The sequence below is a fragment of the Aspergillus neoniger genome (genome assembly GCF_003184625.1).
Source record: "Aspergillus neoniger CBS 115656 unplaced genomic scaffold BO87scaffold_2, whole genome shotgun sequence".
Lineage (NCBI taxonomy): Eukaryota > Fungi > Ascomycota > Eurotiomycetes > Eurotiales > Aspergillaceae > Aspergillus > Aspergillus neoniger.
Genome location: NW_020291130.1, coordinates 385831 through 403711, shown reverse-complemented (window position 1 = coordinate 403711; position 17881 = coordinate 385831). Strand labels below are relative to the sequence as shown.

General features: G+C 51.6%; 7 protein-coding genes across 7 annotated transcripts; 3 read left to right on the top strand and 4 right to left on the bottom strand.

Moving 5' to 3' along the window:
- Window positions 1-2: 2 nt before the first annotated feature.
- BO87DRAFT_372301 (glycine hydroxymethyltransferase SHM2) lies at window positions 3-2159 on the bottom strand. The gene is made up of 4 exons (XM_025622248.1): window positions 1972-2159; window positions 1850-1900; window positions 1419-1783; window positions 3-1348 (listed from the first exon to the last, which is right to left on the bottom strand). The coding sequence occupies exons 1-4, from the start codon at window positions 2005-2007 to the stop codon at window positions 385-387; spliced, it is 1416 nt and encodes a 471-aa protein (XP_025484560.1). The 5' UTR covers window positions 2008-2159; the 3' UTR covers window positions 3-384.
- A 635-nt stretch (window positions 2160-2794) lies between these two features.
- BO87DRAFT_76806 (uncharacterized protein) lies at window positions 2795-3284 on the bottom strand. The gene is made up of 2 exons (XM_025629548.1): window positions 3081-3284; window positions 2795-3027 (listed from the first exon to the last, which is right to left on the bottom strand). Exons 1-2 carry the CDS (start codon window positions 3201-3203, stop codon window positions 2884-2886), a joined length of 267 nt encoding a protein of 88 aa, XP_025484559.1. The 5' UTR covers window positions 3204-3284; the 3' UTR covers window positions 2795-2883.
- Window positions 3285-3570: 286 nt separating this feature from the next.
- Window positions 3571-4407, bottom strand: BO87DRAFT_348845 (RNA polymerase II mediator complex middle subunit MED9; the record flags this gene model as incomplete). The annotated part of the gene is made up of 2 exons (XM_025620988.1): window positions 3960-4407; window positions 3571-3872 (listed from the first exon to the last, which is right to left on the bottom strand). The coding sequence occupies exons 1-2, from the start codon at window positions 4192-4194 to the stop codon at window positions 3571-3573; spliced, it is 537 nt and encodes a 178-aa protein (XP_025484558.1). The 5' UTR covers window positions 4195-4407.
- Window positions 4408-4554: 147 nt separating this feature from the next.
- Window positions 4555-6683, top strand: BO87DRAFT_403048 (2,3-bisphosphoglycerate-independent phosphoglycerate mutase). Its single transcript, XM_025625734.1, has 5 exons — window positions 4555-4691; window positions 4786-4841; window positions 4905-5642; window positions 5695-6277; window positions 6345-6683. The coding sequence occupies exons 2-5, from the start codon at window positions 4811-4813 to the stop codon at window positions 6553-6555; spliced, it is 1563 nt and encodes a 520-aa protein (XP_025484557.1). The 5' UTR covers window positions 4555-4691; window positions 4786-4810; the 3' UTR covers window positions 6556-6683.
- Window positions 6645-7883, bottom strand: BO87DRAFT_454928 (tubulin-binding prefolding complex subunit YKE2). The gene is made up of 4 exons (XM_025628605.1): window positions 7745-7883; window positions 7383-7578; window positions 7242-7302; window positions 6645-7175 (listed from the first exon to the last, which is right to left on the bottom strand). Exons 1-4 carry the CDS (start codon window positions 7803-7805, stop codon window positions 7122-7124), a joined length of 372 nt encoding a protein of 123 aa, XP_025484556.1. The 5' UTR covers window positions 7806-7883; the 3' UTR covers window positions 6645-7121.
- Window positions 7884-8233: 350 nt separating this feature from the next.
- BO87DRAFT_76765 (AAA family ATPase VPS4) lies at window positions 8234-9976 on the top strand. The gene is made up of 4 exons (XM_025629547.1): window positions 8234-8655; window positions 8742-9074; window positions 9144-9594; window positions 9660-9976. Exons 1-4 carry the CDS (start codon window positions 8357-8359, stop codon window positions 9879-9881), a joined length of 1305 nt encoding a protein of 434 aa, XP_025484555.1. The 5' UTR covers window positions 8234-8356; the 3' UTR covers window positions 9882-9976.
- Window positions 9977-15093: 5117 nt separating this feature from the next.
- On the top strand, window positions 15094-17040 carry BO87DRAFT_297557 (putative regulatory factor Sgt1; the record flags this gene model as incomplete). Its single annotated transcript, XM_025619025.1, has 3 exons — window positions 15094-15358; window positions 15418-15617; window positions 15673-17040. The coding sequence occupies 3 exons, from the start codon at window positions 15094-15096 to the stop codon at window positions 17038-17040; spliced, it is 1833 nt and encodes a 610-aa protein (XP_025484554.1).
- Window positions 17041-17881: the final 841 nt, after the last annotated feature.

The following is a 17881-nucleotide window of genomic DNA, read 5'->3' as shown; positions in this document are numbered from 1 at the left end:
TGTTGTCTCATGGAACTTATTATCTTTCTATTTCAGTTCATAATACCTATTTACTAGGTAAGTAATACTCAACCAGGCGTACCAAGCCTCCATGCAACCACGAACTTTTCCTGCCCTGTTGAAGAAGTGTTGAAGAAGCCATCCCGGTGCTATTTGTTCATTCACATGCTCAATGCATATCCATATCCCATGACCCGCGTAAGGTTGAAAAAGCAGACCTGTATAAAACCCCTTAGAACGCACAGCCCACAATCCGTTTTTGCTCGCAATGATGTTGAACTCGTAACCTAACAAGATAAAAAACAAAGGAATAAAAGAAAAGGAGAATAAAAGAAGATAGAATGTTATGGTATCATATCAAAAGTTCACCCGGCTATAACTAGCTTAGACGGGGAGGGGGAAGGTGCTGGCCCAGTCAGCAACCTCCTTGCGGAGGCTGAGGATCTCAGGGACGGTCTCGGAGGCAACCTTGGCCTTGAAGTCCTTGAGCTTGTTGGCCTCCTTGGGGAGCTCGCTCTGGACCTTCTTGCAGAGGTTGATGGACTGGTCAATGTAGCGGGCAATGCGCTTGAAGTCCTCCTCACCCATACCACGGGTGGTCATGGCGGGGGCACCGATACGGATACCGCAGGGGGTCAGAGCAGACTTGTCACCAGGGATGGAGTTCTTGTTGCAAGCAATGTTGATCTGCTCGAGGACAGCCTCGACACGAGCACCGTCCAGGCTCTTGTTGCGGAGGTCGACAAGGACCATGTGGCTGTCAGTGCCGTCAGAGACAAGCTTGTGGCCGAGGGTCTTGAACTCCTCCTCGAGAGCCTTGGCGTTCTTGATGACCTGCTCCTGGTACTGCTTGAACTCGGGGGAAGCAGCCTGCTTAAGGGCAACAGCCAGAGCAGTGATGGTGTGGTTGTGGGGACCACCCTGGTGACCAGGGAAGACGGAGAAGTTGATGGGGCCCTCAAGGTCATACATGATGTCCTTGCCGGTCTTGGGGTCAGTGCTGCGGACACCCTTGCGGAAGAAGATCATGGCACCACGGGGACCACGGAGGGACTTGTGGGTGGTGGTGGTGACAACATCGGCGTACTCGAAGGGAGAGGGGATGACACCGGCGGCAATCAGACCGGAGATGTGAGCCATGTCGACAATGAGGTAGGCGCCGACCTTGTCAGCGATCTTGCGCATGCGAGCGTAGTCGATCAGGCGGCAGTAGGCGGAGGTACCAGCAACCAAGCACTTGGGGCGGTAGAGCTCGGCGTTGGCCTCGAGTTGATCGTAGTCAATGATACCGGTCTCAAGGTTGACACGGTAGGGGAAGGTCTCGAAGTAGGTAGAGACAGCAGAGATCCTGTGGAGTGTAAGGTTAGCATCCAATGTTGATGTCTCATGTTGTCGGGAGGCAAATCCGCAAAACTTACTTCTTGGCGGGAGTCTGGTAACCGTGACTCAAGTGACCACCGTGGGGGAGGTCAAGACCCATGAGACGGTCGTGAGGGCGCATGAGAGCCTGGTAGACCTGCAGGTTGGCAGGGCTACCACTGAGGCACTGAACGTTGACGCCCCACTTGGCGGGGTCAAGGTTGAAAGCCTTGAGGGCACGAGCCTGGCAGGTAAGCTCGATAGCATCGATGTGCTGGTTGCCACCGTAGTAGCGAGCACCGGGGTAACCCTCGGAGTACTTGTTGCTCATGGGGGAACCCAGAGCATCGAAGACAGCGTGGGAGGTGAAGTTCTCCGAGGCGATCAGGACGATGGATTCGCGCTGACGTTGGATTTCCTTCTCCTGTAATCGGGCAGTTAGTACCATGACACCACATCTGATTCAAGAAGAAAACAGTGGAAAACGTACCATGATCTGGGCGATCTCAGGATCGCTGTCCACAAGGGACACCTCCATTTGCTACATCGATGAGTCAGTGAGTGCTGCTGCGAGGACACCCCAGATGGAAAAAAGTGCAGTGGGGTACTTACGTTCCGGTGAGCCGGAGAGAGAGCGTAGGTAGCCATTGTGTAGAGGGATGTGTGAGGAAAGGGGGGGTTAGAGGAGGAAAGAGGGAAGAATGAGATGAAAGTTGAGGATGAAGAAAAGGAAGAAGAAGAGGGAAGAAGGGGAGGATTAAGAGGGAAGAAGAGGAAAAGCTAGGGATGGGGTGGGGGAGGGAAAAAAAGATTGCCTCAGGACCCAAGAAAGACGGAACGTGAGTCTTACACCCCGCCGCCTGTGCTCTAAACCCGAGCTAAGCCCCATCGGGCCCCGGGGGGACGACATCGGAGCCCGGCCACTCCTTCACCGGCTCGGGGAAATTATTTGGCGCTTCCTCGTCTCCATTACTCAATGACTACAGTAAAGTATATCTCATCCTGTCCCAGCAGCAACAGACCACCATATGCAAGAAGCAATTGATTTGACTGATATATCAGGTGTCATGGCTGGCTAGAATACAGTATGACAAGAATCAATCTAGTAAATTTTCCCTCAATCTCGGAATCCCGACCGGGATGCCACTAAGTGGCTGAAGGCGACAGAGAGGCAGGAAAAAGTCAATCCACTAGCCTACCAGCCCAGCTCCGATTGGTGCCGCTGGTCGATCAGCACCGGTCGACTGAAGCTACCATCCCCAATGAAACACGAGGGGCCTCGATCTACATCTGGAGGGCTGATGAGTTGTCAAGATTTTCAAAGAACAGAATATAATACAATATGAATCAGGTCTCGGTGTTGTTGAGGTTATGTTGCGTATGAGGGACATAAGTGTTGTAGTCATTCTGCAGAATGAGCTTCATCTCTTCTGAACTGATGATAATCCTACTATAGTAATGAGTCATAGCATATATCCACTCCACTATTATTTCGTAGCTTCTACTTTTAGATCGCCATCCGTATCACAGTGCGGCCAATACAAATCCTGCTCCACCATAGATCTTCCAATTCTCATAGCAAGTGTGGCCTCTCGGGATGCTCGCACCTTGTGATGGGGACCGTGGTGGCGCTGGAGGGGTCAAAGCAGCTTGCGAACAGTCCCCCACCTGAGAGACACCATCAGAGAAGTTCTGCTGGAAAACTGGGAGATTTTGCAGACATTAAGACTTGTTCCTTTCTTAATGATCACAGGCAATTTGGACAAGCCATAGCTCATGAACTCGATAGCACGGGTAATGGAAAGACAGCAGAATCCCAAATAAAGCTCTCCCCATAAGAGCATCTGTGTCCCTGCAGGTTACAATCACCTATGCGATACCAGGAGCCGCATACACTGACCAATCTATGGCTCCTCCAACCTATGCTTTATCCGCAGATTGAGTGATGATGAGTTAAGCGAAGCTAGTGACCTGCTCAACTGGGATCTAATCCGGTGTGCTGTTCCCTAAACCCTTAACCCGGCAGAATCGCAGTGTATGATGCATCCCAAGCTCGATAAAGGTTGCTCTTCACCCTCGGGGTTGCGGAGGGATCCCAGGAGATTCTTCTCAGAGCCTTGCTGTGGGTTTGACGCGATCAACGTGCTCGATCGAGGGTAGTTGACATTAACCCCTTTACACATTCAGTCATATCATCTTCCGCGCACACCCTCAAGGTCCCTGGGACTTGAGCTTCTTAGCACCCCCTGGGCTTGCCATCTGGCCAAAGTCGGCGATGACCGACTTGAGCTTTGCAATGCGGTCCTCCAGCTCCTCAATTTCCTCTTCCTGGTCGGCAACCGACCGATCTACGTCGGGTAGGTTTTCCACCACGGCTTGTGCCTTCTGAATCCGAATTTTGATCGAGCTGACCTCTGTCGGAAGGTCCTTGATATCGAGCGCTGGAGATGTACTTGAGCCCAAGCCGGATATTTCTGCACCACCTGGACCAGCTGAAGGTACTGTCCCCAGAACTCCAGCAGTGTTGGCGTTTTCGGCCCCCGCTTGTTGTTGCGATTGAGGTTGGCCGGGGGTACCTGAAGGTGGTCCTGTAGGAGCACCAGCTCCGGTAGGGTCATCGGCCGCTCTCACACCATTGGATACGCCAGCAGCGTTCGTTGGCGGCGATAAAAGACGTGAAAGGAGGCCATGCAACGGCGGAACAATGTCGAAGGTCTGTGGAGAAGGGAAGGGGACGGCTTGGGGGGTTGCGGGGGCGTCTTTGACCATCGGGGTCTCGGGCGCGACGGATGATTTTGGTAGGGGAGTCACCGCCGTGGGGGATCGGGACGCCATCGCGGGAAGGGCAATACCGCGGACCAGACACACGACGAAAAAGGAAGAAGAAGAGACAAAAAGTCGAAGTATCAGAGCAGGCGGCTCACGTGGGGAAATGGAATAGCCTCGTTTCGCGGGGGAAGCTGGGTAATTGTTTAGGGAAGAGCCGGGGAAGCCGGACGAGAACGGGAGGGAGAGGAAAGTCGGAGAAAAAGAGACTAAAGAAGGGAGTGGAAGTGGAAGGTGACGTCGGGGCGGAGCGAAAACAAAACAAGTCCCAAAGCGTCACCGAAAGCCAAAGTGTGGTGCCCCTCCCCCTCCTCTCTATTACTATTACTGTTACTACGCTGGTCTTGCGATTGTTCTTCACCGGCCAGCCTTTTCGTGACTCCACCTATCAATTCTCCTTCTCCTTCTTCTATCCTTCTTCTCTCCTATCTTTCTTCTTCTTCCTTCTTTCACTTCTTCTCCTTTTCCACCCATTTTCTTGCTCTTGAATCTCTTCCCCACTTTTGGTGAGTGCTTCCCGAGCCCATCCCGCTCTATCCCCGGACTTCATTTTGCGCTGAAAATGTAAATTGCTTTGGCTAACATATGCACTCCAACAAGTTAGAGCACAGAGTATATAGCAAAAATGGTCAAGGTTGATCAAAAGGTCGCCCTCAGTAAGTTGTATATGCCAGCTAACTTTCTGTCGCCCATCAATCCACTGATATCCTGCTGTCTAGTCGTCATCGATGGCTGGGGTGTCGCCGGTCCCAACTCCCCCAAGGACGGCGACGCTATCGCTGCCGCTGAGACTCCCTTCATGTCCGGCTTCGCCGAGGCCGACTCGAAGACTGCTCAGGGTTACACCGAACTCGATGCCTCCTCCCTCGCTGTCGGTCTGCCGGAGGGTCTCATGGGCAACAGTGAGGTCGGTCACTTGAACATTGGTGCTGGCCGTGTCGTTTGGCAGGACAGTGTCCGCATTGACCAGACCCTCAAGAAGGGCGAGCTGGGCAAGGTGGACAACATCGTCGCTTCCTTCAAGCGCGCCAAGGAGGGTAACGGCCGTCTGCACCTGTTGGGTCTGGTCTCGGACGGTGGTGTCCACTCCAACATCACCCACCTGGTCGGTCTGCTGAAGGTCGCCAAGGAGATGGAGATTCCTCAGGTCTTCATCCACTTCTTCGGCGATGGCCGTGACACCGAGCCCAAGAGCGCTACCAAGTACATGCAGCAACTGCTCGACCAGGCCAAGGAGATCGGTGTTGGTGAGATCGCTACCGTTGTCGGACGTTACTGGGCTATGGACCGCGACAAGCGCTGGGACCGGGTTGAGATCGCCATGAAGGGTATTGTCTCCGGCGAGGGTGAGGAGAGCTCTGACCCCGTCAAGACCATCAATGAGCGCTATGAGAAGAAGGAGACCGATGAGTTCCTGAAGCCCATCATTGTTGGCGGCAAGGACAGACGTGTGCAGGGTATGTTTTGTTTCCTTTGCTCAATGATGAAGGTGCTGACCTGCGATAATAGATGGCGACACTCTCTTCTTCTTCAACTACCGTTCCGACCGTGTCCGTGAGATCACTCAGCTGCTGGGTGACTACGACCGCTCTCCCAAGCCCGAATTCCCTTACCCCAAGGACATCCACATCACCACCATGACCCGGTACAAGACCGACTACACTTTCCCTGTTGCCTTCCCTCCCCAGCACATGGGTAACGTGTTGGCCGAGTGGCTGGGCAAGAAGGATGTTAAGCAGTGCCACGTTGCTGAGACTGAGAAGTACGCTCACGTTACTTTCTTCTTCAACGGTGGTGTTGAGAAGCAGTTCCCCGGCGAGGTCCGCGACATGATCCCGTCTCCCAAGGTTGCCACCTATGACCTCGAGCCCAAGATGAGCGCTGCCGCCGTGGGTGACAAGATGGCCGAGCGCCTTGGCGAGGACAACTTCGAGTTTGTCATGAACAACTTTGCTCCCCCCGATATGGTTGGTCACACCGGTGTTTACGAGGCTGCCATCCAGGGTGTTGCTGCCACCGACAAGGCCATCGGTGTCATCTACGAGGCCTGCAAGAAGCACGGCTACATCCTGTTCATCACCGCCGACCATGGGTAAGTTTCGCCTCCGACACGTTTGCGCAAGACCTTCTCACTGACATTGGTTTCCTCTTCCCAATAGAAACGCTGAGGAGATGCTTACCGAGAAGGGCACCCCCAAGACCTCCCACACCACCAACAAGGTTCCCTTCGTCATGGCCAACGCCCCCGAGGGCTGGAGCCTCAAGAAGGAGGAGGGTGTTCTGGGAGATGTTGCTCCCACCGTCCTGGCCGCCATGGGCATCGAGCAGCCCGAGGAGATGTCCGGCCGCAGCCTTTTGGTTAAGGCATAGATTTAGCGTATAGAGTAGATGTCATGTATTGTCTGGATACGATTCCATTGATGAAGAAATGAATTATTACGGTGTCTATACTGGGGTTTAGCTTTGGAGCGAGATAGAACAAGATTTTGTTTATTTTCAATTTCTCCCATCCTCTTATACAAGCGTACTTCCGATTGGACCTTGAGAAGTACATCGTATCTCGATCAGCCACAGCACCCACACAGGGTAGGCGTCACACTTCGGTCGATCAACAGCCCGATCGACTACGTATCCGTATAGTCTTCTGAGAATATCCGCAACGATCATTAACAAGGGTATCTAGAACCTCTCAACCTCGTAGTGCCGGGCCAGGATTGGCCACCGCACAAAGTAGCTCTGCGCTGCCGTCGGTGCTTGTTCTTCTTCTTCTTCTCGCACGACCTCCAAGGCGACGTGCATCATCGCCTTCGAGGACCGGTCAGGTACCTTGGCTGCTCTTTCACATCCGCCATCACCAGCAATTCTATATCTCCTCGCGTGATAAAGGTGGTCACTGTCTTCCACCCATAGTACTGATAATAGCAATCCGTCTACACTCAAGCAGAAGCCGCCGCCGCCGCTTGTTGCATCTGAGTCTGGAACTGAACGATCTGCATCACGATTGTCAGACCGGTGGCCGAAAGCATGCCTATTATCATGATATTCAGAAAACTCACCTCAGTGCGCTTCTTATCAGACTTGTCCTGGTTCTCCTGGATCTGTCCCTCAATGCGCTTGCTATAATAATCACATCACGTCAGTCACAGCTCCCACCCAATGAGGAAGTGGGGAGAGGGGTAACGGTAACTGAAACGTACATTTCCTTCTCAATGAACTCAAGACGTCCATTGACAGCCATCAAGGCCTCACTCTTCTCCTGCTTCAGCAAGACCGGTCCGATCAACTTGTAGATGTTGGACTCGTCATCGAGGGAGTTGAATTCCTTCTGAACGCCGACGTTCTCCTGTTGCTGGGATTCGAGCTTCTGGCGCGCTTCGACGAGACCGTCAAGCTCTATTTAAAACAAGCATCAGCATTCGTTACACGCTTATAACCACCAATGGTGCGCATAGCATATCCACAGCACCAAGCTAGCTGGAAAAGATAGATGACACTTGCATGCCTATGCTCATGCCCCCCCTCCCCGAACAGGAAAACAACTCATGGAATACCAACATACCAGTCTGCAAGGCCTGAAACTCCTCAGTAAGCGCCTGCATTTGCTTTTGTGCGTCCGCCATGATGCTGTGTGATAAAGCCCTATTTAGCCCGTGATCGTGTGTGCCGATGTGGTGATTGATGGTCGTCGGGGAAATGGGTTATCTATCGGAGGGGCAAAATGGGAAGCGGAGCGGCAGAAAACCAACCAAAGACGGTAAACAAGACCGTCTGCCCGCCTTTTCGGTGTCTCTCTCTCTCTCTCTCTCTTGTCACTCGTGCCCTTCCTCCATTCCTAACTATTTTCTCTTGAATGTCCTCCTTTACCATTCTATCCTGATTAAGGACCTTCTCAACTCCCCCTTGGAAGAAGTGTCTATTTGCTAAGAATTACTCATATACGTCATTGTTTGTTCCGTGTTCCGGTGCAATCGAGTCCCCGTCTCCTTCTTGCGCCCGCAGAGACACAGACTAGTTAGTACTAAGTAGTACTCCAGACGGACGGACGAAACCAGGCAGGCTTCCGTCGTCATTCGCTCCCCGCCTTCGAAACAGTCCAGCCAGCCAGCCCTGCTTGCTTCCTATTCCTGCGATCATTCCGTAACGACACTTCGATCCTTTTCATTTTCACACCATGAGTAATACCGACTTCCTAGGGAGGGCGATTGACACCGTCAAGAAGGCCATCGAGCACGACAATGAGGGCGAATACGAGAAGGCTTATCAGCTGTACTACTCGGCGCTGGAGCTGTTCATGCTGGCACTGAAATGGGAGAAGAACCCCAAGTCCAAGGAGATGATCCGCGCAAAGGCGGGCGAGTACATGGATCGTGCGGAGAAACTCAAGAACCATCTCGCTACTCTAGATAATCGAAAAAAGCCGAGTGCGGTGGGCGCTAACGGCAAGGTGGCGCAGGGGAGTGGGAAGGGAGGGTATGTACATGTCTGCCGACATCGCCTTGCGATCGGTTCTGGCACAGAGAGCATTGTGTGCTGACACTACTTGTTTGGTGAATTAGAAACCAGGACGAAGATGGCGAGGACGCCGACTCGAAGAAGCTACGGTCCGCCCTTGCTGGGGCGATCTTGTCGGATAAACCCAACGTGCAGTGGGAGGATGTTGCCGGTCTGGAGAGTGCAAAGGAGGCATTGAAGGAAGCGGTCATTCTACCTATCAAGTTCCCACACCTCTTCACGGGGAAACGTCAACCGTGGAAGGGTATCCTGCTGTATGGGCCCCCGGGTACGGGAAAGTCCTATCTCGCCAAGGCTGTTGCGACGGAGGCGAACAGCACGTTCTTCAGTGTCAGTAGTAGTGACTTGGTGTCGAAGTGGATGGGTGAGAGTGAAAGGTATGACTACATTAGGGATCGTATGTCGCCACATGCCGGCTCCTAGAGCTAACATACCCACCTCTACAGACTCGTGAAGCAGCTCTTCAACATGGCCCGAGAAAACAAGCCGGCGATTATCTTCATTGACGAAGTCGACGCTCTCTGCGGTCCTCGTGGAGAAGGTGAATCGGAGGCATCTCGTCGTATCAAGACGGAATTGCTCGTTCAGATGGACGGTGTCGGCAAGGACTCAAAGGGTGTTCTGATCCTCGGCGCAACAAACATTCCCTGGCAACTAGATGCGGCCATTCGTCGTCGATTCCAACGTCGAGTCCACATCAGTCTCCCCGATATCAATGCGCGAATGAAGATGTTCATGCTGGCCGTCGGCTCCACACCCTGCGAACTGACGCAAGCCGACTACCGAACCCTGGCAGAGATGAGCGAAGGCTACTCCGGTAGCGATATCAGTATTGCTGTCCAGGATGCGCTGATGCAACCCATCCGCAAGATCCAAACAGCAACGCACTACAAGAAGGTGAGCCCGCTTCCCACCATTGATCCATACAAAAGAGAAGAGCATCCCACTAACCACGAAAATAGGTCATCCTCGACGGCGCCGAAAAGCTAACCCCCTGCTCACCGGGCGATCAAGGCGCAATGGAAATGTCATGGACCACCGTAGAAGCCGACCAACTGCTGGAACCCCCGCTTGTCCTGAAAGACTTCATCAAGGCGGTCCGCAACTCCCGACCAACCGTCAGTCAAGAAGACCTGCAACGAAACTCCGAATGGACCAAGGAATTCGGCAGCGAGGGTGCTTAATCCAACCCTTCATCCTACTGTTCACACATCCATCTTCTCTCCATCTAGAAGAAGACAAACGAGTCCATCCGTCCTCCCTCTCGTTGTGTCTCATCACGACCAGATAGAATCAACCAGGCTCCCATTAAGTCAAGCCTTCGTTCTCATCCGTCCCTACAGAGTTTCTCCTTCCCATCCTAATAATGGCTCGATGAACATGAGTTGGCATGCATGCTTGGGTCTCAGGTTGCTCAATTGGAATGAACGAACGAACGAAAGAAAAGAAAAGAACAATCCACGACCCCACGCACACAAACCTTACACCATCGAAATGCTTCCTACGACTTTTTCCCCATCATCTTATTTTATTCTTTATCTCTCTTATCTTATTCCTCTCACCTTCATCTCGGTGTTAGGCAAACTCTGTTTTTTATCATTGTGCAGCAAGGCGAGGCGTTAAATCTAAAGTCCACTGTTTTCTTTTATTTCTCTTTCTGTTTACTTAACTACATGACGAGCTCGGTGTGGAATGAAATGAATGTTGGCTGGAAACATAATCCTTACGTTATGTGCGTATAGACTAAGTAGCCTTTGTGGTGGTCTTTATCTATTGTTTATCTGGAGGTTATTGACCGAAAACACACCCACTACTGGTAGACAATAACCATAGAATCAAAGTTAGGCTCAGACATATCTCATTAACCATTCAATCTAACCATCCAGAACCAACATAACTAAGAATAAGAGTATGTGTGTGAGGGACCTAATGTCCCTGGGGTGCAACTACACAAACACAAAAGTGGGTAGCTAGTAGGTACAGTACCAACGACAATTCCTTTCACAATCCAACCTAGGAGAGGACAACGCCTTAAGACACATCCATCAAAAACGCCGGGGAATCTTCTCAACGAACCCAAAAGGAAATGCAAAATCATTGGAAAACAATGGGGGATAGCCCCAGTCAACGGAAAAGAGGGAAGGGAGGAAGAAAGAGAGAGGCTCGACATTAGAAGGTCCGAGAGGGCGATCAGGATTTACTGTATGAAGCGTCTCGCCTCTTCAGCACCTCGTTCTTCGCCCGTCTGAGACCCTCACCAAGCTTCTTCGTCTTCTTCCAGTCTTGGCACATCCTTTGCATGCGGACGACGGCCCTGACCATGGAGACGGCAGTCTTCAACTTGGATTGGGGAGTGCGGGTCTTGTTGCGGTCACGGGATTTGACGCCCATGTCGGAGATCATGCGGAGATCAGCTTCGTTGCTGTTGGAAGGGGGATGTTAGCTAAACCATTATACTGAAAGGGTAGTTGTATAGATGAGGGAACTAACCAGGCAACCCGAACACGCTCGCCAAGTTCCATCAAGCCCTTACTCCAAGCCAGGTCACGGCGGAACTTCTCCTCACGCTTCAGTCGCGCACGAAGCCAGATGATTTCCTTGCCTAGACCGAGCATCTCCTTCTCATGCCTTGTCTTACTGCTCTCGCTCTTTGTCCCCATCTTCTCCACAAGATGGTCATATCGTTCTTGCAGGGCTTCCAGCTCCTTTAATGCCGATTCAGCTTTTCTAGCACAGAATGAACGCTCATCACGGATCCTGCGCATTTGCGCCTTGAGCTCGGCCATACGGGCCTCTCGCTCTGACACCTTGAGCGCGAGCGATTCAGCCTCCAGAGTCGATGATTTGAGTAGCTCATGAAGATCACGCTGGTCTTCTTCTCTCATTGCGGCTCTTTCAAGATCGCGATTCTTCGATTTGACCTCCCGTAGCGTTCGGTGTGCCTCAGACAGCTGTTTCCGTAGGTTCCGGAGCTCATCATGGAGTTTGTTGGAGGGTGAAGAGGAGGGTGAGTGGGATTCGTATTTCTTCATCATCGCATCGTGCAGTTCCTTCTCCAATTCAGCAAGCCGTGCTTTGTAACTTCTGACGGACGACTTCTGGTCGGCTTCGCGCTGCAGCAACGTCTTCTCACGCTTCCGAGCCTCGTCCAGACTATGACGAAGCATCGAGAGATCTCCAGTTGCAGTCGAATGTTCGTTCTCAGCATGTGGCTGCTGCTGAAGGAGGTTCTCAAGCTCTTGTATGCGTCTTTCGTAGCGTTGCGCCTTACTCTTCGTCAATGCAAGCTCGCGATCCCTTCCACCTGAAGTCGTGTGTAGCTTATCGTGAAGTTGGTCGATTTCGGCTGACAGACGGTTCTCTTCCAGGGCAGCCCGCTCGATCTCAGCGCTTAGCTGCTTTTCTAGCGTTTCCTTGGCTTCCAACAATGAGGTTCTGTCCTCCTTGAGGCGTCTAACCTCGCCTTCAAGTCGTAGAACGGATTTTCGGAGATCGACCTTTTCCTTATCGAAACGCGTCGTGTCGTCAACTTGATTTTGGGCCTGATCCAGCTGGACCTGAAGCTCATCGCGTTCGGTCTCAATCTCAGCAGCGGACGTCCGCAAGTCATGCAATTCGACATGAGCATTAGCCAGCTGATCACGGAGTCTCTGTTTCTCGCTGATGAGCTTCTGGATTTGACTGTCGTGTTCTGCAGACCCTTTCTGTGTTCGGCCCTTGGTATACTCCTGTTCTTCCTCCAAGCTTGATTGTAGGACAACAACTTCATCCTCCAGAGCCTGGATCTTTTCTTGAAGCGCTGCCTCTGAGCGTCTAACAATTCTCAGATCCTCCTTGAGAGAAAGGATTTCATTCCGCTGTTCATCGATTATCTCCCGTTTTGATGTCAAATCATGATTCAGTTCTTTGACCTGTCGGCTCAGAACAGCCTCCGAATTGAAGTGGCGCGTCTTTTCGCTATCGATGACTTCTTGCAGTTTCATCTCCTTTCCGGACAGAGTATGTTCGACTTGCTCAAGCTTTTCAATTGTGCGCTTGAAACCAGCTGCCTGATCCTCGGCCCTGTCCTTCTGCAATTGCAAGGCACGCCTGGCGCTCTCCCACCTGTCTTGCTCGAGAGCAAATTGGCCCTCCTTGTCTTCGATTTCGTGGTGGACAGCCTCAATCTCTTCTTGTAGTCTCTCGACTTCTTCCTTGTAGTGAGTACGGACAGTATTTGTATTGTCTAGCGCATGGTGATGCTCTTCCTCCAAGGCTTGTTGTAGCTCCTTAATCTTAGACTGCGCTCTCGCCAGCTCCTGCTGCAGGCCACCGGACTCGTCCGTCAATGCATGATGTCGGGTTTGTAGGAGTTCTTTCTCCTCCGCTTTGCGTTGGACTTCGTCGAGTGCTTCCTGTAATTGGGCGGAGATCCTGTCATATTCCTGTTGGGCCAAGTCTCGCTCGTGTCTTGCCTGCGCAGCATCATCCTGAAGCTTCCGCTCCTTGTCGTTCATCTGCTGCTGAGATTCCCGATATCGCTCCTCAATTCGGGCTTCGTGATCAGATCGTGTTTCGATATCTTTCTTCAATGCGCTGTTCTCTTGTTGGAGCTCACGAAGCTCCTCCTCCAACTTGCTGGCCTTCTCCTCCAGCTGGCGCGTCAGTCCACTTGTACTGATAGACTTGTTCGCCATCTCGTCGTGCAACTCTTGGAGATCTTTCTGAGCCTGGTCCTTCTCCATGGCGGCTTGGCTTGCGGCATCCCTCGCTTCTCTTGCATCAGACTTTGCCTGATCTAGCGACTCTTGTAGCTCTTCCATCTGCTCCTTCGCACGTTGCAGTTCTGATTCCAGCTCAGTGAGTGCATCGCGTTCCTTGCCGTCTCTGTCCTTCAATTCCTCGATCTCCTCGTCACGTTCCTCGATGGCCCGATCCCGCTCTCTTACCGACGCCTCAAGATCTTCAACTTCGTCACGGAGTTTCTCCATTTCCTGAGATTGGCTGTCCTTGGCGTCCCTCAAATCCTCCTGGAGCTCCCTGATTTGGTTGTCTCTCGCTTCGATCTCTTCCCGCATCAAATCCATTTCGCGCTGTATCGTATCGTCGGTCGGTCTTCCCCGCGCTTTCTCCCTGAGCTCCTGAAATTGTATGCGGTACGATTCGAGGTCGCGTTCAGCCTGCTGAAGGCTCTTCTTGTAGCGTGAGATGTCGCGTTGCATCGTTAATTTCGAGACCTTTAGCTCTGTGTTTTCCTTAAGTGCTGCTTGGTTGTAAGCGGGACCGGCCTTTTCCAGTTGCTCCTGCAAGAAGTGAATTTTCAATTTAAGACCGAAATTATCCTTGTCTAATTGATCGATCATCTATTGCTGTTAGCAAAGTTTCCTGGTGACAAAAGTCGTTTATTCACCTTCTCCTGTTCCTTCAATGTCATATTATTTCCCTCATTAAGGACACCACCGTTCCTTGACAACCCTGGAAGCGGTGTGCTCTGCACGCTGCTGCTTGCAACCTGCGGGATAGGAGTGGGCTGATCGTCGGTCGCGTCCTCCTCATCAATATCGGTCATTTCCATTCCAGGCAAGCCCGGCGTGTTGCCATTGCTCAAATAACTCCTGCCTATATGTCCCGGGGTCTTCGGTCCGCGCGTCGTAGACATATTTCGCAAATAATTGTTCTTCGTGGCACTCCTCATAAGAGGCGTAAATTCACCCTTGGGAGGCGCTGCGGTAGGAAGCTGATGTCGACTATTTAACGCGCTTCTTGTCGATTTGGAAGCTGCGCCTGCACGAGGCGTATGAGTCTTGAAACTCCCGGAAGTCCGCCTTCGACCGTCACCAAGACCCTTAAGAAGGTCATCATCCTTGGAAGGCGTAGCAAACGAATTTTCCACTGAGTCGAGTGCCGTCAAATTGGGTCGTCCCACGCTGCGATAGCCGGTCAAGTAAGTCGCGTTTCCGTCGACTTCGGTGCGCGGCGTGTCGATGTACGGATACGCCATGGCCGACGGGTATAACGCGGGGTTGTAGTGCTGAAAATTGGTGTGAACAGTGTATGGGAAGGAGCGAAGGCCATTCAATGGGAAACCATCGCCGACAACACCATTAGAAATCGGGGGGAACGCGGCGGAGGGGACTGACAATCTAAGGTAGTACTGGAAATGCGATGCGATACGGGACGTGTTTTGGGCGGTGAGGCCTCAAGCCCTCGTTCTTGTTGACATCTAGCCCAACGCGACCTAGCGCCCGGTCACGGGGCCCGCGGCCAAGCAATTCGCCGCGTCTCGTCCGGTATGAAGTCATGCCGTAATTTATTTTCAAAGTTCTTATGATCGAAGAAGTTAGTTGAATTGCTGCACACAGCAGCCTGCAAACTATACTCAAAACAGAAAGTGTGCCTGCTGCAGATATTCGCAACATGGCACCCATGTCTGAGGAGGATCTGGAGTGGTTCAAGTCTACTTTCCACCCCATTCCCAAGCCGGAGATCCCTGACGATAGTGTCGATTATTCTCTTTACTATATTCCTTCCAGCCCCGCCCCCGCTGTCGTCGACGAAGTCGCTGAAACACGAGCGAGATTGGTTGAGGTGCAACGTACCTCTGCAGAATTGGTAAAAGACCTACTAAAGGACTATATCTGGCAACGTGAAAGCTTTCGGCTGGAAATTACGAAAGATGATGGTGCGCGACGTTCATTTGTTATACTAATTGGCTTGTCCCAGCCACTAACAGATACATAGGAGTCACCTCTTTGCACGGGCGCACCAACTTCGGCGATTCAATTGAGGACGAGTGGGTTATCGTGTATCTGTTGCGCGAGTTGACCAAGAAACACAAAAATGTCTGGGCAAAAGCTGTGGATGGTGATGGTCAGTTCCTTTTGGTGGAAGCTGCCGCCACGCTACCTGCTTGGCTAGAACCTGAGGTAGCAGATAACAGAGTCAGTGGCACCTCCGGTATAAAGTCTGTTATGACGCAGGCTAACTTCCTCTCAGGTGTGGATCAATCAAGGTCAACTTGTCATAATCAAGCCCAAGAACGATAAGAAAGGTAGAGTGACGGAAAAGATCTCACTGTCGGATGCAAAGAAGATCATCATGGAGGAGCCGGCACGTCTGATGAGGTCTACCATGATTCAGGAGGAGGCGTTCTACCGTTTGCGTAACTATCCCCAGCAGATCAACGAAAACCTTCACTCTGCGTTCGTGACCATCCCTCGCAAAGTTGCCTTCCTACTTCATCAGAAACCCGCATATATCTCTGCCGCTGTGGAAGCCTTCTATCTACGCGATCCGATTGCACTGCGACCTCTTCGATCCAAGGATACTGACAGCTTCATCTTCAAGCCTGAAGATTTCGTCACCGTGAGCGTCCGCTTCACGCGAGTTGGATATGCGCAGCTCAAAAGCCAGGACTTTCCAGTACCGAAGTCATGGAACGACAAACTACCCACGACAGATGATCAGAAAGCATATAATCGGGCCGAGATAGGCATGAAGCTGGCTTGTGGATTTGAGATGCTTATTACGGATCCTCAGAATCAAGACAAGGCGGCCGTCCGAGAAATGAAGCTTATCCTGGAAGATCTGGACACTGGTGATGAACAACTGCCCACAGACAAGGATATCGAGACCTGGGACAAGCGACAAAATGACGAGAAGTGGCTCGACATCAGCTTTGAAGACTTAGATCGAGAGCTCAAAGGCAAGGGGAAAGACAAAGACGGCAGACCGAGCGCTGAGGGTACCTTTGGTGATGCGAACGCGCAAGAAAATCTTCAGCGTATTGTGGCGCAATTCGAGAAGTTCTTGAATGATGATGCGGCTGGCTTCGAAGGAGCAGAATTATTTGATGACTATGGCACTGACACCGATGATGACGATAATGATGAGGATGAGATGAGCAGTGACGGTGAAGATAAAGAGGCCTCGTTTGACGAAGAGGAATTTTCGAGGATGATGAAGGAGATGATGGGAATGCCATCAGGCGGTTCTGGTCTGCCGGGCTCGTCTCGGCCTTCGAAGCCTCGGGGTCGAGTGGAGGAACTGGATAGCGAATCCGAGGATGACACGGAGCAGATCAAGGAGCTTTCGAGGCAAATGGAGGCAGAATTAAAGGGCACGGGAGTTCTTGATCTCAATCGCAAGCCCAAGGCAGCCGGTGACAAGCAGACTTTAGCTGATACAAAGTCGGGAGAAGCAGAGGACGATGACCTACCTGAACTGGATGAGGAAGACATTGACATCAACTTTGCGAAAAACCTTCTCGAAAGTCTTCAGGGCCAAGGTGGTGCGGCTGGCCCAGCGGGAAACATGCTTTCTATGATGAATCTGGCTATGCCCAAGGACGATCGCCACCGCTGATACTGCGACTATAAATGACGAGAATACCAGTAATGTCCCGGATTGACTGTCAACGACAATATGATGTATGGCCAGTCGCTAACGTATGGTCCTTCAATGGTTCGTCACCAGACGAGATGACCTCACATACCTCTGCCAGCCAAGAGGGCAGGTACTTCCCTACCGTCGTACTATGCTTAGGGTCCTGGGAAGCTGAACGCTTGCTGTGAGGAGCTCGGATCGAGCCCTATATACTTCAGCCTGCCAACGGAAATCTAATGAAGGCTCAGCTGATGTGCAAAGCGAGGTCAAATGTGACCTAGAAGTACGTGCTCACTGTCTGGAAAAGCTGGTCATTAGACATTCTTAAATGAAACCACTCCTCACTTCCCATGGGACTGGCTGCTCTCATGGAGCTGTATCGGTGGTAAATCGAACATGATAGAATATAGGTGCCGAAATTTCAGGTAACCATGGACATAATGGAATACTGTACTATATAGTTACTACTCTTATACTAGTATGATCTGAAGACAGCCTGATGAAGTGATTGCGTCACACAGTAGTAGTTCTAGTATTAACCCCACATACTACTAGTAGTATATATATACAACTTAGACACTTACTGGTGTTGGACTCATTTGCTGAAGAATCTAGTACTTTTATTAACACTATGTCCATCACCCCATCCCAGATTCAGCGCCATACTAGTAAACCATCAATTGATGAAGCCACCACCATGATGATGATGCTGTAGTACGCTTGTCACCATATAGTAACTGCCTGTGACAAGGGATCTTCTTTCAGCGTCCCCGATAAGCCCGATAAGAGGTTGAAGGCCTGCCGATAAGCCCCCCGTGTC